Source organism: Ctenopharyngodon idella, chromosome 1, assembly GCF_019924925.1.
Source record: "Ctenopharyngodon idella isolate HZGC_01 chromosome 1, HZGC01, whole genome shotgun sequence".
In the NCBI taxonomy this organism is placed as follows: Eukaryota; Metazoa; Chordata; class Actinopteri; order Cypriniformes; family Xenocyprididae; genus Ctenopharyngodon; species Ctenopharyngodon idella.
Window position 1 is genome coordinate 44,273,000 of NC_067220.1, and position 21,710 is coordinate 44,294,709.

A 21,710-nucleotide genomic window follows, 5' to 3' on the forward strand; every position below is an offset into this window, starting at 1 on the left:
TCGAAAAAAATAAATAAATAAAAAAAAAAGACTTTATTGGATAGTTGTGAATGGCTTTGGCAAGTTTTTAGTCAATTTCAGTGGCGTAGCAAGTCAGCCCCGGGCCCATATGCAAAAAAATTTACGGGCCCCCCTCGGTTTCGCGGGGGGTGGAGGGGATGTGCGTCTTATGTGAATGAGTCCCAGGACTTTAATATGAATAAGATATTATCACTAATATGCAGACAAAAATGGTAAAAAAAAAAAAAAAAACATTTCTAGGAATGACAACAGCACTACAGTACAGTATATGCGCCCCTCCATCATTTTGACTTTGCATTGCGGATCTATTTCAAAAAATGTCAAAAAACGGCTTTTCAACACAGTCTACTTTTGAATTCGACCGATTCGACTCTGGCTTTGGAATTTCAGAATGATCATAGCATAATTTCAGATGCGATGAGTCCGAAGATTATTCCAGTTATGAATTAATTATTCCGTTACATACTTTTTTGATGCACATGTTTTGTAATAAATTTACTAGAAGTTTCTTCTCTACATTTGTTTCCATCACGTTTTATGTGCATTTTATTTCGTTGAATATGAAGTAGGCCTATCCACCCCAGCGAGTGTAGGAGTTACATTTATTCACATCTTGTGCAGTATCTTAAAATGTGCAGACTTAGTCGTTTTTTCAGAAAACCAATGACTCATTTAAAATTGTGTACTACTGACATTACTGCATGCATAAGTTTCAGAAACCCACTTTAAAAATGACAGAAAAGATCTTTTTTCTTGTATTTTTTAGTGTTTCTATAAAAACGTGTATATTCCTAAATTTATCATTGACCATATTTTTATTATTATATATTTATTATTGTGATATTTTGTGATGTAAGTCCTTCTGTCGCTCCTGTAGATCTCTGATCCCAATGAAGACACATATACAGCTCTTGATCTCAAGTCCATGACCTCTGACCTGTACGACACAATCACAGTAAGTGAGATGGCACAGTCAGATGATCCATCACAGATGATCACATGACCGATCTCTCTCTCTCTTTCACACAGACGGTTCATTCCAGAGCTCCTGAAGACTCCTGCAGGACTCTTGATCCTCAGAGCTTTTCTAAACATGAGAATCCATCAGTGAGTGTCTGAACCTGCAGCTCTTCTCAATATAATCAATAAAACTCTCTTCAGCACTAGTGTGATTGTTTTGTGGATCTTGTGAAAGGTTTTATAATGTTGTTGATGAACTTCAGTCAGTCTTTCTTCATCTTATTGTTTGTTCAGATCAACAGGAAGATGCTGCAGTAAGAGGCGGAGCATGAAGGAACCAATCCTGAGCTCTGTGGGCGGAGCCACATATGATTGACAGGGATTATCAGTGCTGAGTCACTAAAGTTGTTTATTTCTTTATAGTTGAAGAAACATGATGTAACACAGGAATTAACTGAAAGTTAAAAGCTGGTGAATTGTCACTGTGTAAAAATATATAAACATAAATGCTAAAATTAAGGGGTCATTTACACGACATGACTAAAAACTGAAAACTTTTTATGCGTTTTGGCCGTTCATTTACACGACAATGATGTTTTTGGGGTACTGAAAACGCAAACTTTTGAAAAAGGGGTTTCAAAGTGCACGTTTTTGAAAACAATACTGTTATCATCTCCGTGTAAACTACAAAAGCATGAATTTGTTAAAACAGTCACGTCATGCACGTGTGTTACGTGTTCAGTCTAGGCGCGTAATGTTTCTGATATCGCCAACTGATAAGGCATGAATAATACTGCGTTTTTAATTGTTTTTGTGGATCCGTGTGAACAGGAATTATTTTAATAAGATAGTTTTATGTACGAAAAAAAAAAAAAAAAAACCACAAAGGAAAAACTTTTCCGTTTGTAGTACATCGTTGTCGTGTAACCGTGAGTCAGAGTGATGTTCAGTGGTGGATACTAGATGTCTTCACGAGTCGACTTCGGGTCCAAAACTTTGACGATGGCCTCGGATACGGTTCGGTCTCATATAGGAGCCTCGGGTCTCGGGTAATTTAAAACACATGTGCTTTTACAGAATGGACCCAAGAAGACCTGCATTTTTTAAAAATATGCCATAATCATTTTTATGTTTAACAATATTTTTTATTATTTAAAACAAATACGTATTAAATCATTTTAGTACAACGTTATTATCCCCGTTCTTCTGTCAGTATGTGCTTCTGTGTAAATGAACAAACCCTCCAGGATACCGCCGCGCTCCACATAAACTGTAGGAATACCCGAGCCGTTCACGAGGACGAGTGTGGGGATTTGCTTCCTAATATTAACATAAATATTAATTTCCTTGTCGTTTGAGGAGAAACATAACGCTTATGAGCGGTTTATCTTCTTGAAAGTGCTCGTCCAAGAAAAACGATGTACTGTTGCCAGATCGATTACAGAATAAACCATCTAAATGCTGATCAACTAAATCAAATTTTCATTTTCATGTTTTTCCTCAAACAAAACAACTTGTGACCCCCTCCCGCGCAGACAGAATAACAGAAGCTGATTGAGCACTATAATGGTCTCAAAGTGCTCAATCAGCTTCTGTTATTCTGTCTTTTGCGTTTCTGTAACTTGATCAGTTTTATTTGTGATCATCTCATTTGTTCAAACTCTCAAACTACCACCAGAGGTCACCATCTCCTGCTACTGACATCAACCTTGATGAGCGTCACCTGTCAATCACAATCATTCATTCATGACTGGGCACTTAATCTGGACTGAAAGACTGTTGGACTCTGGCTACTGTGTTATTGTTATGATATGACAATTGTTACTGTTCTTTCAAGCATTTAATAATAATTAAAAAAAAAAATAATCACAATTATTCATCTTCAAGTGTATGTTGTTTTATCCTGTACTGTGTTCAAACTCCATATGTTTGTAATTTAATACTGAACTCATCCATTCCTGCGTCTCTAGTTTCTTCAGTCCCTGTTCGCTTTAATGCCTCCTCTGGCATTTGTTAATTAAAACTCATCTGGGCTTCAAAATATGTGTCTAAGTTCTGAACTTTAGTAAGTAAATCATCTATCTGATCACCTGCTTGCCTCTCATGGACGTCACTGTTGTGCAGAAGCATTAATCACGTGACACAGGAATGAAAGATGTCGACAGACAAAAGAGGAAAAAGAGTTTCTCTTTCTGAGTGCAAAAACGTCAACTAACCTTCACAATAGGTGTGAAATATCCAGCAGAACATCTGGTTACTCAATCCTGTTCTCTAAACGTCTTCATGGTAAATGTATTTAAATTAATTTAAAGAAAAAGATCATTATGTTTCTTTAATTAGGTTTAGTTCAGTGATGTTGTTCTCATGTTGAGGGAGGGACACTGATATTTCCAGCACTGGTCATTAATAAACAGTGTTAACCACGGAAAGTCCTTCACTGTGAAGCTAAAGTGCTTGAGTTAAAACAGTCAGTCATTTGGTTGCTGTTGATCTGATGAGCTTCAACACGGTAAGACAAACACATTCATACTTGAATAAAAACTGATGATTTCTGTAGATGAAGCTCATATAACACATGATTCCTGACATGAGAAATATCTTCTGTACATCTAATGATCAGTTCATTTACACACACTGATGTTGAGCATTAATAATCTTCAGATGTTCAAAGATCTTACTAACACTAAGAGCTGTTTAGAGTGATGAACATACACTGTTTATGAGTATATGAGTGATGATTTATGATGTATTATAGATATATTTTATGCTGATGTTGGTCAGAATGGCTCCTGCTCTTCCTCTGATCTTTCTGCTCATGATTCACGGTGAGTCTCTGTTTAATTACATATTTTTAAATGTAATTTTATTTTCAAAGACCCCATAATGAGCAATAAATGAGCAGTTTTCTGTGCTATTGTTACGCCTGAGAATAAATGGAGAAAGATCATAACACATAATGAGTGATGTTTTCCATTGATGGCGTTTACTCGTATATTTTCATGTTAAACACACATGACTCATATTAACATACAAGTTGATCACAGTAATATATATACATTAATTTGTAACCATACGCACAGTTCTCTAAACATTTCTCCTTCTTTTCACCATCAGTGAATAAACATGAATATGCGTACATTCTTACATAACTCGTAAACAGTTACGACAATAAACAGTATGAAACGTAATACAAACTATATAAAAGCCTTTTAGCTTTTCCACATGGCGAAAACCATATTAACATCCCGCAACCACGCGTTAGGCCCAACTACCATGTGATCCGCGCATAATCACGCACTAACGCACTCAAAATAAACTTTTACACTTTCAAATAAAACATACACATGTCATCAACATTTAAACTCGTTTTCTAAATGATTTATACTAACTTTATTGATCCGTTACCTGAGAATAAACGGAGAAAGATCACAACACATAATGAGTGGCGTTTACTCGTATGAGCCAACTCTCGCGATCTCACCTGATAACGTTCGCCCGCATGGAGGAACTCTCGCGATACCGTGAGAGAGCTTGACATGAGCAATCGATCTCAGATAAACGAATCTGCTCTAAACTTCACTATAATAAAGCATCGATTTCAGACTAACGGCTCTATTATAAACATTACAAAATAAAACAATAAAAAAAATAATGTTTAACTAAAATTACTTTAAAACAATTAATACTGTTAAACCAAAATTACTTTATCTATTGAACAGAACTATAACTGTATCAACTCTCAGTATTAATGTCTGTGATGAATAATATGAATACTACCCATTACACTATATTGATGTATTTCCTTTTGAAACAGGAAGTTTGGGTGAGGCGTGTCAATGGGCTTGTCCATTTTAAAAATATCCAATAGTTTTTCGTTATGTCAGTCTTGAACATGAATTACTAATTTTGTACTGTCTTGTCAGTGTCAGGTGGTTTAGGGGAGGGACTTTCTCACTCATCAGAGCATTTGATTGGACAAACATCAGTGTATCAAAAAATTGTTTTAGCATATAGAAGATCTCAGAGCTGATAGACATAAACTTAAATCCACAAACTCCCATTTTTGATATTATTGATTTTTTTTAAATCAACATTGATTATTTTCTTAGTCCTAATTAACGTGTCTGATTATTTGATAATGCTGCATGTTCTTGATTAATTTCCTTGTTCTGTTTTCACTTGTCTTTGTGAACTTCCTTCATCTTTTATCACACTCACTATTCTGAGAAGATTAGCTTATACTATTTCCTGCAACGAGTGACTGTTTTCAAGTAGTAAAAAAAGTATTATGTAGTAGATGTTCTGATGGCCCAGTGTAACTGACAATGAAACAAACAAACAAACAAAAAAAACATGTAAACTCTGCTTCACATTGTGCCTAACAACACCACTACCCTTAGCTGTACTAAATTCACTGTAAACAACGACTTCACAGGGCTTATTGCTTTTTATAAAACGTTAGTCCTTAAAAAATCTATATTTAAAAAATAAATAACAGGTGTATGTTTGTAGAGTAATTTACATTGGCTTTGAACCCGGCTTAACCAATCAGAATCAAGGACTGGAACAATCTGTTTTATGACAACATTTTCATCTTGATGAATTCTGTGTTTCAGGGGTTTCTAGTGCTGATTGGGGTGTGAGTTACAGTCCTTCACACATCTGTGCACTAAATGACTCATCAGTGATAATGAACTGCACTTATACATACACTACTGGACATCAGATCAAGAACATGTTCTGGACCAAAGACACTGTAAAAATGGGTGAAGAGTATCCAGATCTGTCTGAGGACCCTGAATACAGTCAGAGGCTTCAGTATCTGGGAGATAAACAGCAGAACTGCACCATCAGACTGAGTCATGTGACACTGAAGGAATATCTCCGGACCGGAACGTTTGTCTGATGACCGTCAGTATGACAGTTACAGATGTGAAAATGATGTGAACTTCTAGTTACAACGAACACAACAGATATATTCACAATATATACAGCACAACACCGGTTAAGTGTGCCATATGCATCAAACGTTCAGCCAACGGTCCGTGGGTGTGACGACTGAGGCTGAGACTACGTTGTCAGTTAGAAAGACATGAAATAAAAGTAAAGTACCAATAACAATTGGTGTGTCAACAATTTTTGTGAAATAAATTTGCTTGTTTTTTTTGTTTTTTTGTTACACTGTTCTCTAGTGTATATAAAAACATCACAGTGAGTTATACATATTATGAAAATTGTAAAGGATATCGTATTAGAATATTCAGCCTGTCTTTCCTTTGCTTGTCAGCTTTGTCTTTGTTTGGTCAGCAGATGTCCTCAGTGTGCAAAATCATTTCATAAATGAACTCTCACGTCACTAGTCTTATCATAATAAATGAATAGAGCATCCCAGCGCTAGCGCCCTCTACAGGAAGAACTTCAGATATATTACTCTAGTTTCACCCAAATGTTTCCTCATCTACATCTGCTGCATGTGAGCTTAAAGAGCTGGTACTTCAGGTCTGCGTGTGTCAGTCAGCCAAACAAATGTCATTTGAGATGAATGGGAATGCTAACGGATAGCTTGTAGATATTATATAGACATTCTTAAGATATTTACTTTACCTCCTTGAGATATTCACAGTTCATCAGCATCATCTATACGTCACCACTCGTCTGTCCATGGATGTGTTCTGAAATCGTTCCTCAGTCAGAGGAAGCAACTTCAGAAAATAGTGCTCCATCGTCTTTATTCACTCTTTCAAGTGGACTACGGTGGGCCTGTCCAAATACCCACTCTTGAGGTCTTGGCTATTTGAGAGCGTTTGCATGTGACAGGAAGTGTGCAAGACTGTCCCAGGTGTGAAAAACGTCAACACTCAGTGCCCTTTACAAACACTCAAATATGCTTTGTGTATCCCATCATGCTTCATGTTCAGGAACTTGCATGCCCCAAAATGTTCAGGAAAACATTCCACTCTAAGTTAATTTAGATATTGTAATCAAAATAAAACTGTGTAAACACTTTGCATTTGTACGTCAGGTTATCAAAAGCTCTACACACACTTGCAATCTTCACACCTGCTTGAACACTTGGGCCAAATACAGGAAATACATCATGTTAGTAGACAAGGGGTCAAGTGCAAAGACTGCAAGTGTGAGTATTTTAACAGGCCTGGGGGTTACTGCTTACTTCTTCTGAGCACCTAAAGGGACACGAGATGAAAAATATACTGTATATACAAGATAAGAGGAAAGTTATATGCCAATGCTTTTGCATTGTGAATAGTGAAAGGGTAAAGGGGATGATTTTGAAAATGGCCCGTCTCTCACAAGGGTCACACTGAAAGATGCTGCTAGTTCGAAGTTGGACAAGTTAAATACAAATATATGGATACAAAACTGTATCTATGACTATATTTACAGTTAGAGACAACAGAGAATCAGACACTATGAAGGTCACTATTAGAAAAATAAGCTTAGAAGATCTCATAAGATTGATGTTTAGACATTCAGAGGAAGCATCTGTAATATTCTAGTACTTAATCAGGAAGTTCTTATTGTTTATATAAGAACTTGCTGTCCCCTATTACCTTTCCTTTCCTTATGTATAGAGAAAATGTTATCAAATTTATTTCAGTTCGCATAGATCCGTGGACACGACTAATTTTTCTGTATTATGTGGGCCAGACAAGTAATTTGGCAATATCAGTTTATAAAAAAGACCAAGTGTCTACGCACATACACATTCAAAAGACTAAACACGTAAATGAATGGCAAGAATGCATTAAAAGTCTTCGGTTTTCAGAAAGGTGTCATTTAAGTGGCTCCTGAGTTAATAGTTTATCAAATACCCAATCAAGCAATTATTTACTTGGTTCTTTAGGAAGATGCAGATAAGTTTGAAAACATTATAACATGAGCACCTCTGTGAACCGGTGTAGAGATTCTCTCAGTTTAACTTTTATTTTATGTGTTTAGTCTGATGTATTCTCCGTGATGTTACTCTTTTGACTTGATAGACTAAACCAGCACTAGGTGAAGTGTCATAGATAAGATCACATGTTAAAACATGAGGTGTTAACCACATGTGTTTCAGAGTGTGAGAAACCCAGTGCTGTTTCAACCTGGTCATTTTAGTGCTGGCAAAAAAGGTAAGAGCATCATTTACTAATCGTTCTTTAGATTCATTATCATCAAATAGCTTTCTATTAAATTAACTGTATTTTTTAATGGTGTGAATGATTCTGTTTTGAAAAATGTACAAAGCTGCTGTTTGTGTTGTAATTGTGGGGTATGGAGTGTAGATTGGAATGAAAATTTGAAGTATTTTAGCATACGGTGGAAAATGTGAAAACATGAAGCTGATATATACAGTATATTAAGATGTAACTCTGGCCTCGAAATCCACTTCCCTGCAGAGTTTAGCTCCAACCTTCATCAAATTCACCGCCTATATCTTTCTAGTAGAGCTGTAGACCTCGATTAGCTTGTGTTTGATTAGATTTGGATTTTTTTTTTTTTTTTTTTAGAAAAAATGTTGTTTAATGATGTATTTAACATGATTTCTGAGCTCAGTGAGTAAATGCAGCTTTGGTTAAAATGCTTTATCATTTAGTGGTCTAACAGCATAAACCGGTGTTTAAAATTCTAGCTGGTCTTCAGCCGGAAAGACATTTATTTGAGGACAAACATGATAAAATGAATAGATTTTTCTTTAATATTTGTTTTCCTGCTTCTTTTATTGTAGTGGTTGTGTAAGTGTTTAATGTTTGGCCATGTTTTGCTTGTAAGTGTAATAGAACAATTGCAAATGCTGACAATTGATCAGCAATTAGAGCAGGATTGTGTGTGTTTTGTCATGTGTATAAGGTGCACTTTGCATTGTAGATGGGGCTCGATTTGCACTAGCCGGAAAAAGGAACTTGAGAAAATGGAGAATGTGTGATAAAGTAGCTTAACCACAGTTTTTTTTAAACCAAACCTAAATAAACACCACCAACACAGGCAGTGAACTAATGATAATATTTACATGTACTATGAAAAGTAGACTAAAATCAAGTTTAAAACTTCTGATTCATGACAGCAGAAATAAGCCACTGTTCATTTGTTGTAGGTGTTGCTCTGATGTCAGTCAGAATGGCTCCTCCTCTTCCTCTGATCTTTCTGCTCATGATTCACGGTGAGTGAATGACTAAAGAGGAAACTGTAAGCAATTTGCCTCCCCAACATTCTTTGTACAAAAGCAGATGCTGTTTTCTTCACTCTTTGAATTCTGTTTCAGGGGTTTCTAGTGCTGATTGGGGTGTGAGTTACAGTCCTTCACACATCTGTGCACTAAAGGACTCATCAGTGATAATGAGATGCACTTATACATACCCTTCTGGATATCAGATCAGGAAAGTGTTCTGGATCAAAACAAATATTAAGGAGAAAAATGATGAGTATCCAGATCTGTCTGTGGACCCTGAATACAGTCAGAGGCTTCAGTATCTGGGAGATAAACAGCAGAACTGCACCATCAGACTGAGTCATGTGACACTGAAGGATGAACACGAGTACTATTTCAGATTCATCACTGATAAACCTGATGGAAGATATACTGGTAAACCAGGAGTGACTCTTACTGTCACAGGTGACTTTCATGAGGTTTCTCTCTTCTTCTGTGCATTATGTTGAATAATAATCAGTGTATGACAGCAGCACTAGATATAATGTGTGTGTTGTGTTCAGATCTTCAGGTGGAGTCTCCTCAGAGAGTGACAGAGGGAGATTCAGTCCGTCTGACATGTAAAAGCAGCTGTAATCTGACTGACAGAGCAACATTCATCTGGTACAGAGACTCACAGCCATTAACTGAGAGAAGAGACAGAAACAATGAACTCCTGCTGCAGTCAGTCAGAAGAGAGGATGCAGGCAGATATAGCTGTGCTGTACACGGACACAATCACACCTCTCCTGCTGTTGAGCTCAATGTCATGTGTGAGTATTTGATCTTGTTTAAGTTGAAAAGCTAGCAGAGTTTAGGACTGGGATGGGCAACATCAGTCCTGCAGAGTTTAGCTCCAAACACACCTGAACCATCTAAAGGTCTACAACATGACTAGAAAGCTACAGACAGGTGAGTTTTTATCAGGGTTGGAGCTAAACTGTAGGACAGTGGCTCTCCAGGACTGAAGTTGCCCATCCCTGGTTTAGGACTACATTGTTCAGCAACAGCTATTTGCAAGTTTAAAGAGCAATAGAGTCTATTTACACTAAGTGACAATAGCAGCATTTTCTTAGTGATTTGATCTTTACAATAAGTAAAAATAGCAATAGATTTCATTTACATAATGTAAAACTAGCAGTATTTTCTATGCAATACGTGCAAATAGTTAGATACTATTTATACTTGTAAATAGTTCTGGACACTATTTGCCCCTCAGTGTTGTTGTACATTACAGGATGCAAATGTGTGTAAATGATTATATTTGGTTACACTTTATTTTGATGGTTCACTTTAGACATTCTACTAACTATAAGTAACTTTGCAACTACATTTCAACTTATTCAACCCAAACCCGAACACCTAACCTACTAACAGTCTACTAATACTGTAATGAGAGTTAGTTGACATGAAGTTGCAAAGTTTCTTACAGTTAGCAGTATGTCTAAAGCGGACCATCAAAATAAAGTGTTTCCTTATATTTATTAAAATTATTAAATGGATGCCACCTTATTGGGACAATAAAGTCCTCCTTACACCTACCTCTATTTCCATTTTTTAAATATTTTCTTCATTTTTATTGAAAATAAATGCCTTTCCAATCTGATATGTGATGAGAAAAGGGAGAAGAGTGAGCAAAAGTCGGATCAATTGCGTCAGAAGTTACTTCCACGTGTCTTACTCTCTCTACAGCACTGTGGCTGTCGTGTAGCGGGCGTCTCTTAATTTTCTCTAGCCAAACCAGACATTGGTGGGCGGAGTTAGTGTAAATAGCCTATGCCAACAAGATGGGCTATTTCCAATTAGTATAAATACACAAGGTTTTTTTTTTTTTTTTTTTGGTTGTTTGTTTTTCTTCTGATAAATGATCAGTAAATCTGAATTTGAATCAATGTTAATCAATTACAGATGCATTTCTAAAAATGATCACCTCTCAAATCTAGTATTTTGGTACCAAATATAAATGCATATATGTTCATTGGATAAATAAATATATACTGATTATACATTACATTATTTTATCTGGTACTTGGAGGCTTTCAGCAGGAATAGAGAGGAATAGAGTAATTTCAAGCAGCCTTCAGGAAAATGTGGGCAAATATTTTTTTTTTTTTTTTTTTTAAATACTTTCCTTAATCTGAGCAGTACAAGACTTGGCTACTTTTTTAAGTTTGTCTTTTTTTTTTTTTTTTTTTTTTTTTTTTTTTACTCTTTTAGTTTTGTAACGAACACACACACACACACACACACACACATACATATATATATATATATATATATATATAAAAAAAAAAAAATTAAAAATAAAAATAAAAATTGGACTCAGTTCAACAATGTTAAGTGGTTGGGAAAAAACTCATTAATTTGGCTTTTGTGGACAGAAATGGGATCCCATAGGAAATGCATGGGAAATACTATAATTCAGAGCATTTTTTTTTTCTAATTTGTCCAGTAAAAATCAATAAATTCACCACAATGCAGATCATACATACAAATAAAGGGGTGAGCCTTTACAACATTCTCATTGTGGCAAACACTCTCTCACACACAATTTTTTATTTTTTTTATTTTGTCAAATAAAAAACAGTCACTCACATAAATGAACAAATTAAGTGAATAAGCCAGTAACTGAGCAATTTAAAAAAAAATAAAAAAAATATGCCAGTCAGTCACTGTACAAAACACACACACACACACACACACACTTAAAAGTGAGGTCAAAGTCCTACTGCAAGATATTAATTATTAAATACGACATAGAAATAAGCATATTTTACATACAAATATGGTGCTTTCAGAGGTAGATACATTCAATATAACATGCCCAAATTTGTCCATGAAGGTACAGTTAAGGGCTGCTATACGAAGGCTGCTTGAGGGTTACATATTTCTCCTGTAGATCCTCTTGTGAATCCTGTGATCTCCATCACAGATCATAAATTATTGGAGCATGATTTATAAGTCTGTGAAACCTTAATATACTTTGATTGTTAGTGTTTTTGTATTTTTCTGTGCTAGACCCTCCAAAGAACGTCTCAGTGTCCATCAGTCCATCTGGTGAAATAGTGTCACGAGATTCAGTAACTCTGAACTGCAGCAGTGATTCAAACCCTCCTGCTCTGAACTTCAGCTGGTTTAAAGGAGGAACGTTTGTAGGATCTGGAAGAATCTACAACATCTCAAGGATCAGCTCTGATGACAGTGGAGAATACAAGTGCAGATCCAGAAATAAACATGGAGAGAAAGACTCTGATACTGTGACTTTAAATGTCATGTGTGAGTTAATGATCATCTGCACATTGTCCAAAAACTTCATATTCATAATTTTCTAATATTTATTGTGATATTTAATTTTTGTGCTTTTTAGATCCTCCCAGGAACGTCTCAGTGTTGATAAATGGATCTGGTGAAATAGTGTCAGGAGATTCAGTGACTCTGATCTGCAGCAGTGATTCAAACCCTCCTGCTCTGAACTTCAGCTGGTTTAAGGAGAATGAAAGCTCAGCTGTTGGATCTGGACAAAGTTTCAGTGCACTACAGAGTGGACGCTTCTACTGTCAGGCTCACAATCAACATGGATCTCAGAGATCAGACGCTGTAACTGTCACAGGTGAAGCTTTTATTAACACACTCCTGTATCTTCACATCATTCATCAGTTTGGAGAGTTAATCATGATGATCTTCGTCTTTCAGTTCATCATGATGCTGGTAGGAATGTGATTGTGATCGCAGCGACATCTGGAGGATTATTCATCATCATCATCATCATCATCATCATCATCATCCTCTTAATAATGTGAGCTCAATAAAAAAAAAATCCTGCAGTGATTGTATAAGTACAATTTTGGTCTGATGTACAAAAAAATGACCAATATATGTTTGATTAGTAATCTTTAAAAACAAAATTCATGTTTTGATTATTTTTAAATAGATTCATTCATATTCTGTTAATGTCTGTCTTTATAACAGGAGGAAACGAAGGAGTGATAAAACTGAAGATCTCACAGTGACACAGGTAAATCATCCAGACACACGACTTTACAGAAGCAGAAAATCAATCGATCAGCCGTTATCTGTGTTTCAGACTGTAACTGTACAGACTGATGGGAAACTAACATTATCAGTCTTTATTAACACAATCCAGAAAAAAGAAAAAAAAATCATAAACTGATATTTCTCTCTCTTTAGATCAGTGATTCTCAAACTGCATGTGCAGCGCCCTCAGGTGGTGTGACACATGAAAAAAAATTCTGTCCTTTCCTTCTGTTTACAATGTGAATTGATGAAATATTTCTGAAATATTAATCTGAAAAGTTTGAGACAAACTGCTCTAGACTAAGAATCCAGACTTCAGATCAAACTGATTTGCATGTCTTAATGAATAATGACTTATTTTCTTGTGTTTCAGAATGATCTCTATTCTGACGCGTCACAGAGAGTTTCAGTCCTTGACGAGCCTCTTTCTGAACCGGATTCAGCCAATGATGCTCCGTATGCCAGTGTGAATCCAAAGAGATTCAGAGGAAAAACTCCTGAATCCAGAGATACTGAGGAGATCCAGTACGCAACTGTCCAACATCACGGAAAGAAAGAGATGGAGAGAGCAGAGGAGAATAAATGTCAGTATGATGATATAAGAGTTTATCAGACTGATGCTGCCGTGAGGTGAGACACAAACTAACAAACAACTTAACCAGCACATTCAGATCATATCGGCTATAACATTATTGTTGGTTTTTTTGTTTGTTTTGTTTGTTTTTTTCTCTCTGTTTTTAGGCGATCAGCTGTTGAAACTGTGGAAGACGCATCAGTGATCTACAGCAGCGTCAAATGAGTGACAGACCGTCATGAAGCCTGTGTTCAGACATCAATCTGGACTGCTGGGAAATGGAGGATTGGATAGTTGTGCAATAATTTACCCATCTGTTTGAACCACAACCAATACAAACAGGTTCAACACATTAAAGGCCTGTTTACACCTGGTAACTTCATACGTTTTCTCTGATCAGATAGCTATCCGATCGTGAATAGACCAGGAGTAAATGCCTCCGAAACGCATTTGAGACAGATTTAAATCTGAAATCTGAAGTATAAATGCATCTGGTTGTTGAAACCATATATGTAAATTTTACTCTTCCCAAAATAGCTAAAAAATAGACGTGTGAGAGTGTGTGATAGGCTAAATATCATGTCAGATATGACAGCGTTACTGCATCGCCACAGATGAGCAGCTGAGGATCTCTTCAGCAGGCCGACACGCAGACTGCCGCAAATGAAACTGAAAGTTAGTCGCAGACGCTCAACACACAATCATCTTCATTAAAGGTAATAAAACTAAATGATCTTACCAGTGCTGTTGCCGCGCTCTCTGCTATTGCAGTCTTTGATTTTGAAACTAGCTGATAATAAAATGCAGCTCATACATGTTGCTTTCAGTGACGTGAACTCCTTTAAATTAAAGATTGGATTTATATCCATTTTGTGGAGACATATTTATGTGGCCAAATGTGAATGGAGTCGTTTTGATAAATCAGATAGCTATCTGATCAGAGGAAACGCATTGTGACCAGGTGGAAACAGGCCTTAAGACTCATTTGTTCTCTGTGACCCTTTGTGAGAGAATCGTGTGCTGTGATGTCTGTTTTTTGATTTGTGTAATGTTTGTATGTGTTTGTGTTTATTTATTTTATTTTTTAAATGTTCTCTCTTTTTAAATATAATCTTTAAGTATTAATATAAAGTTATTTGAATTGCTTTATAGTTTTTCTTTTTTGTTTGTTTTATTCAGAGAGAACAATAAAATCAAAATCTGAAAAATGTTGTTCACATCACTCACCTAAGGTTGAGCCAATAAATATCACTTATACTATGAATTAAAATGTCAGTTTGTAACTTTTTATGACAATATCACATTTATTTTAGTTACATAAAGGATGTTTTGACATGAGCTACCAACAATAGTCCAGTGATATCTGTACTTCTTATCAGTATTAAATGCATTTCTATAACTAATGTGTGCAAATTATATGGATTGATGTATGATATGATGTATGTGCACATTAAGAACAAATACTTTCAATATCAAAGCAACATTTTAATATGCAACTAAATGCATATTTATTGATTTATGTAATCATCCTAAGGTGTGATAACATCTTTTTTCTTTATTATATATGATCTGCCACCAAACACTCTCACAGAAGTCAACTGAGTCTGTTGAGTTGCTTTCACACTTGAATACACCTGTATCAATTAAAGGGGTTTTACATTAATATATAACATTATTATTCAGGTACCTGATATTTTACAGCCTGCTCCTACACATGAAGTCATTGACATTACATTGAAGTATGAGCTATTTCTCCAATTCAGTACAGAAAAAAATAAATAAATAAATAAAAAAATCCAAATGAGTGAACACATACAGTGTGTTCAAACGGAAAAAAAAACGGAAAAGTTTTTCCTTTGCTTTTGACAACACTGCCAAAATGATCCCAATCCAGAAGGATCCACATGATTCTATTACTAAAAATGCTGTATTCTGATGCCAGGCCAGTAGATGGCAATATCACTTTGTAAAGAAACACCTCTGCCTGTAGACTGAACATGTAATACACATGCGCATGACATCACGGTTTCCACAAAGTCAAATTTTTTGTTGTTTACATATATACAATAATGGTATCTTTTTCAAAAACTTGCACATTGAAACCGTTTTCAAATGCTTGTTTTCAGTCCGCCAGTTGTACCATGAAGCATGATTAGCTGGCTAACCTGGTAAGATTCAGATTAGTTTGCGCCAATCCTGGGTTTTAGGTACCATGAAAGTGTTCATCGCCATAGATTCAAGATTCAAGATTACTTTATTGGTCCCTAAGGAATTTTGTCTTGGACAAAAGGCTGCCACATAAAAACATACAATTATACTACAATAACAAACACAAAAACAATACAGACACTACTACTCAATTCACACTGCCTTACATCCTGAATTTAGAAGATTCACTGATAAAGGAATGAAACTTACGCTCCACGGCTAACCTGCTCCAGGGCAGGTTTTGTTCTGGGTAAGAGATCTCAAACCAAAATTGGACCAATCAGATGTGAGGAATGTGACACTGACACATCCAATGCAATTAAGTCACTCCCCCAGTTTCTCTTCCTCCAAATTAAAGGTCACTACATAGTAAAAATAATAATAATAATGATAACGATGAAATTGTCTGGCTTTACTGATAATGCTAATTATTTTATTTTTATATTATTTATATAATTATTATATGATCTATATTATTATTAATCCATTATACGCAAGCAATTTTAGTTTAACAGTTAATATTAAGCATTTAGTTTAAATGAATATTAATATATAATCATATGTAATATAAATAAGCTGTAGAAACAATAGATAACTCTTTAAAAATGACTACATGTGACCTTACGTGTTTGAGTCACTGTCACTATATATTATCAACTATATAAACTAACTTCACAAACTTTTTCACTTGCACTGACAGAGGGCGTATGTGTTTTGTTTTCTCTCTGTGTGTTTCTGTTGCAGGAGTCTGCCCTCTATTGGTTCATCCGTTTGCAGTCGTTCCAGCCAATTGCTGCCTGCCTTGTGTGATTAGCCAATCCACACACAGAGACTTGAGATAACCAAAGCCTATAAAAACCCAAGATTGCAGATACATAAAAGAAGATCCTTTTGTACTGCTTGTGTTTTTTGTTGTAAAGCTTTTCAGTTTCTTTTTTTTTTTTTTTTTTTTTTTTTTGAACTGGGAACAGGTTAGGGGTCCTACACGTTGCAACACGTAGACCTCAGCTCTGTCTAGTAACATCAGGCAAGGAGTGATTGTCACCAATTGTAAGTTTTGTTTTCGTTAGAGTAGGCAGATTTATTGTTTTGTTTTCAGTAAGATGTTCTGCCTTTAGTTAATTGGCTTTTTGGTTTTCCTTGTTTCTTTTTGTTGGCAACACTCTTGCTCACTCTTCACCCTTTTGTGCTTTTTTCTTGTTTGATTTTTCTGTAAATACGTTTAATTATATTCAGTAAAGCTTCACTTCTTACGCTCAAGCTTTGTTGATGGTCTGCTTAAGTCTCCTTCTGTTTTTTTGTACAAGTTTGTTGTAATTAGTTCAGTTCTGGTTTGTCAATGTCCCTGCGGTTACCCCTAGACTAATAGGGACGTAACATAGAGCAAGATAATTTCTTTCATTTGTCCTCATGGACAATAATTTTCTTTAGTGTAAGTGCGTTTAAATTCTTCAATCTCTTAACCTTCAGCAAAAGAGTTTTGAATCGCGCTGGCTCTCCCAAGTGAATCACCGTTTCTTTCTGTTGCAAGGCATGTGATTGGCAGAAATTTGAGTTGACAGAAATTTGATGATCAGTATCCCAGCTACTGTTATAAGAACGTTCTGTAAATATTCAGTGTTGGTTCTTGGAACATTAAAAACGTCCAGTTTTCTTGACGTTAGAGGAACGTTTTTTGAAGGTATAAATGTTCCTCAAACGTTCTTTCAACTTAATTTTGATTTAAAATTCAACATTCTAGGAACGTTGATTTGTAACATTCCAAGAACATGAAAATGTCCAGTTTCCTTAATGTTAGTAGAATGTTATTTAAAGGTTAGTATGATGTTCCTGAAACACTTTCAATCATTCAAACACCTGCATTGAGTATTTGGAGAACGTTCTTATAAAAAAAAATTCTGTTAGCTGGGATCATGGTACCAACAAAGCTGGATTGGCGTGGTTTGTTTTTGTCAACTTGAAAGTAATCCTATAACCCCGAGTTTGTTCGTTCTGCTTCATCCTGATTGTGTTCCTCATGTAGTTAAGCCTTGTGTTTCCTCAGTTCATTTGTTCCGTCTCGTCTATGATATTAGTGGTATAAAGAGCTATACTGAATATAGGTAGGTGAATGCTCATCCACTACGGGGCTCCGGTAAGAAGCGTGACAGGAGACATGGAACTGTTCAACTATTTATATTTGTTTATACTTGGCATCATTCAGTTGTACAGATTTTCTATTATGTGCACAAGGTATTGAATGTGGTCTTTCTGAAATAAACAGAATAGAAATATGCATCAGTGTATGTCTAATAACATTAAGTTACATAAACATAAAGAGCAACTCACTATACAGACACGTTATACATGTACCAATATCACAGAGAGGGGATTAACAGCAGTGAACATATGCACGTGAATCACCTTATATAGCTCATATTATAAAATCGTGCACAGTGTTAAATTCGGTTGCACAAGCTGAATATTTAAACAGAACAACATAATAAACATGCATCACTTATAATTTGTATAATTAAATAAACTTACATTCAATCACGCACATTAACACCTGAAGAAACGGCGGAGCAAACGGCTGGTGAAAGTGAAAGTAAAACACAATGGCGGAATAGTGGAAACTAACGCCACCCAGCGGAATACACTATAAGATGTTTCATGATAAAGGTCCTTCCCGTATACTCATACAGGGAATTTAAAACAAGTAGTGTTACGTTACTCTCCTGAGTTTGTTTGTGGATGTAATATATATTGCTTGTTTACATCTCCCCACTGAGCAAAGGTACATCCAAAATACGTCTTTTTGTTTTCAATGTCTTTGTCACATGTTGTAAAGACATCCCCTGAAGAGCCAGCATGAAAGCTTTTATTACGTCTTTTTATGATGTTTTCTTACCGTCCGATATTGACGTCCATGTGACATCTGTACAAGGTTAAAAACTAGTACTTAAAAAAAAAAAAAAAAAAAAATTCAGAACACCTTTTGAGAAATCCTTCAGATTATATTGAAAAAGCTGATCTTCTGCTGTAGAATCACAGTGCAGCTGTAATCAATAATGTAAATCAAACTCAGAGATTGGGCTCTAAATGAGTTCAGTATTCAGGTCAAATAATGATTATGTGAAAACATAACCAACACCACCTGCTCATCTTTTCTCTTTGTTTATCTGGCTGTTATGACTGAATTACAGCAGCCAAACAAAATCTAATATTAAAAAGTCAAGGGTCAAGAGCTCAACTAAAGCAAACCCTGATCTCCATGATGGTGACTTCAAATGTGTGTTTTTCTCCTTTGGTGATTCTGCTTATTGACAGCAGGTGTTCATCACTAATGTTCAATAGTCACACGATTAATGAATTATCTTGATTGAATGGTCTTGTTTTGGTCTTGGAAGGTCTGGTCTCGATCACACCTTCTTCCAACACATTTTTATGCAATATTGACACAAAATGTGTAAACTAGAGTGCTACACATAATATGTGTTATTTTTCTACATATTTCTTTTTAGAGTGTATAATGTGTGTGTTGTGTTCAGATCTTCAGGTGGAGTCTCCTGAGAGAGTGACAGAGGGAGATTCAGTCCGTCTGACATGTAAAAGCAGCTGCACTCTGACTGACAGAGCAACATTCATCTGGTACAGAAACTCACAGCCATTAACTGAGAGAAGAGACAGAAACAATGAACTCCTGCTGCAGTCAGTCAGAAGAGAGGATGCAGGCAGATATAGCTGTGCTGTACACGGACACAATCACACCTCTCCTGCTGTTTATGGATGACAACAACCAATTAGTATGTCTAATGATGGGAGAGGGACTATGATGCAGTTCATGGAAAGGAGTCAGCTATTGAAAATAGTTTCAGAATAATTAGCAGGGATAAGTTAATGGGATGTTTTTAAAGATAATACAATTGGAAGTGATCATAATCCTATTTGGATTAAGATAAAACATCAAAACTTACAGGTAGAAGAGAACTGGCTCCCAAGATGGAGAATGAGAGGGGCTAACTGGGATCTGCATAAAGCAAGTAGTACATTAATTGAGGTTATGACACATCTGAGTGAGGACATTTTTGGGTGAACTAACCCTTTAAATATCTCCGGACCAGAACGTTTGTCTGATGACCGTCAGTATGACAGTTACAGATGTGAAAATGATGTGAACTTCTAGTTACAACGAACACAACAGATATATTCACCTCAGAGAAGTAGGCACATGTATTTTATGTTGCGTTTTTGTTAATCTTGATTTCTCACAACTTGTGCTTTTTCCGTGTGAGATGGAGTGAATTACAAACACGTCACAACTGTCAATCTGACTGTCATCAGACAAACTGAGTTCTGGTGTTGTGCTGAATTCTGACCTCCGCCAGATTATGACCTCACTAGTGTAGGTAAGTTTAGGATTAGGGGTTAGAATCAGGCAGTGACTTCAGTGAGGAGGGTAATAATTTGGCAGGGAGTCGAAATTCAGCACAACACCGGTTAAGTGTGCCATACGCATCAAACGTTCAGCCAACGGTCCTTGGGTGTGACGTCTGAGGCTGAGACTACGTTGTCAGTTAGAAAGACATGAAATAAAAGTGAAAGTACCAATAACAATTGGTGTGTCAACAATTTTTGTGAAATAAATTTGCTTGGTTTAAAAAAAAAAAATACACTGTTCTCTAGTGTATATAAAAACATCACAGTGAGTTATACATATTATGAAAATTGTAAAGGATATCGTATTAGAATATTCAGCCTGTCTTTCCTTTGCTTGTCAGCTTTGTCTTTGTTTGGTCAGCAGATGTCCTCGGTGTGCAAAATCATTTCATAAATGAACTCTCACGTCACTAGTCTTATCATAATGAAAGAATAAAGCAACGCAGCGCTAGCGCCCTCTACAGGAAGAACTTCAGATATATTACTCTAGTTTCACCCAAATGTTTCATGTTTCAAATGTTGCATGTGAGCTTAAAGAGCTGGTACTTCAGGTCTGCGTGCATCAGTCAGCCAAACAAATGTCATTTGAGATGAATGGGAATGCTAACGGATAGCTTGTAGATATTATATAGACATTCTTAAGATATTTGATCCTTGAGATATTCACAGTTCATCAGCATCATCTATACGTCACCACTCGTCTGTCCATGGATGTGTTCTGAAATCGTTCCTCAGTCAGAGGAAGCAACTTCACCCTTATAGTGCACTATTTTAGGGTACAGACATTTGTAGTGGTGTAGAGAGCACTCATTCAATCCCATAATGCACCGCAATAATGAGTGTACAATACAATGGTGACTGGTGCAGAAAATGGTGCTCCATCGTCTTTCAAGTGGACTACGGTGGGTCTGTCCAAATACCCACTCTTGAGGTCGTGGCTATTTGAGAGCGTTTGCATGTGACAGGAAGTGCACAAGACTGTCCCAGGTGTGAAAAACGTCAACACTCAGTGCCCTTTACAAACACTCAAATATGCTTTGTGTATCCCATCATGCTTCATGTTCATGTTCATGTTCATGCCCCAAAATGTTGAGGAAAACATTCCACTCTAAGTTAATTTAGATATTGTAATCAAAATAAAACTGTGTAAACACTTTGCATTTGTACATCAGGTTATCAAAAGCTCTACACACACTTGCAATCTTCACACCTGCTTGAACACTTGGACCAAATACAGGAAATACGTCATGTAAGTAGACAAGTGATCAAGCGCAAAGACCGCAAGTGTGAGTATTTTAACAGGCC

General features: G+C 36.1%; 2 protein-coding genes across 2 annotated transcripts in view; both read left to right on the top strand.

Annotated features, from left to right (window-relative positions):
* Positions 1-16,275, top strand: part of LOC127515940 (B-cell receptor CD22-like) — a 71,254-nt gene extending 54,979 nt beyond the window's left edge. Inside the window, exons 7-13 of the mRNA XM_051900125.1 lie at positions 9,930-9,942; positions 12,188-12,445; positions 12,537-12,779; positions 12,863-12,965; positions 13,139-13,184; positions 13,578-13,834; positions 13,946-16,275. Of these exons, the coding sequence (XP_051756085.1) occupies positions 9,930-9,942; positions 12,188-12,445; positions 12,537-12,779; positions 12,863-12,965; positions 13,139-13,184; positions 13,578-13,834; positions 13,946-14,003 (978 nt within the window). The 3' untranslated portion in view covers positions 14,004-16,275. The remainder of the gene's footprint in view (positions 1-9,929; positions 9,943-12,187; positions 12,446-12,536; positions 12,780-12,862; positions 12,966-13,138; positions 13,185-13,577; positions 13,835-13,945) is intronic.
* LOC127515784 (B-cell receptor CD22-like) overlaps positions 1-21,710 on the top strand; it is a 224,895-nt gene that overhangs the window by 58,953 nt on the left and 144,232 nt on the right. The gene's annotated exons all lie outside the window — the stretch shown is intronic.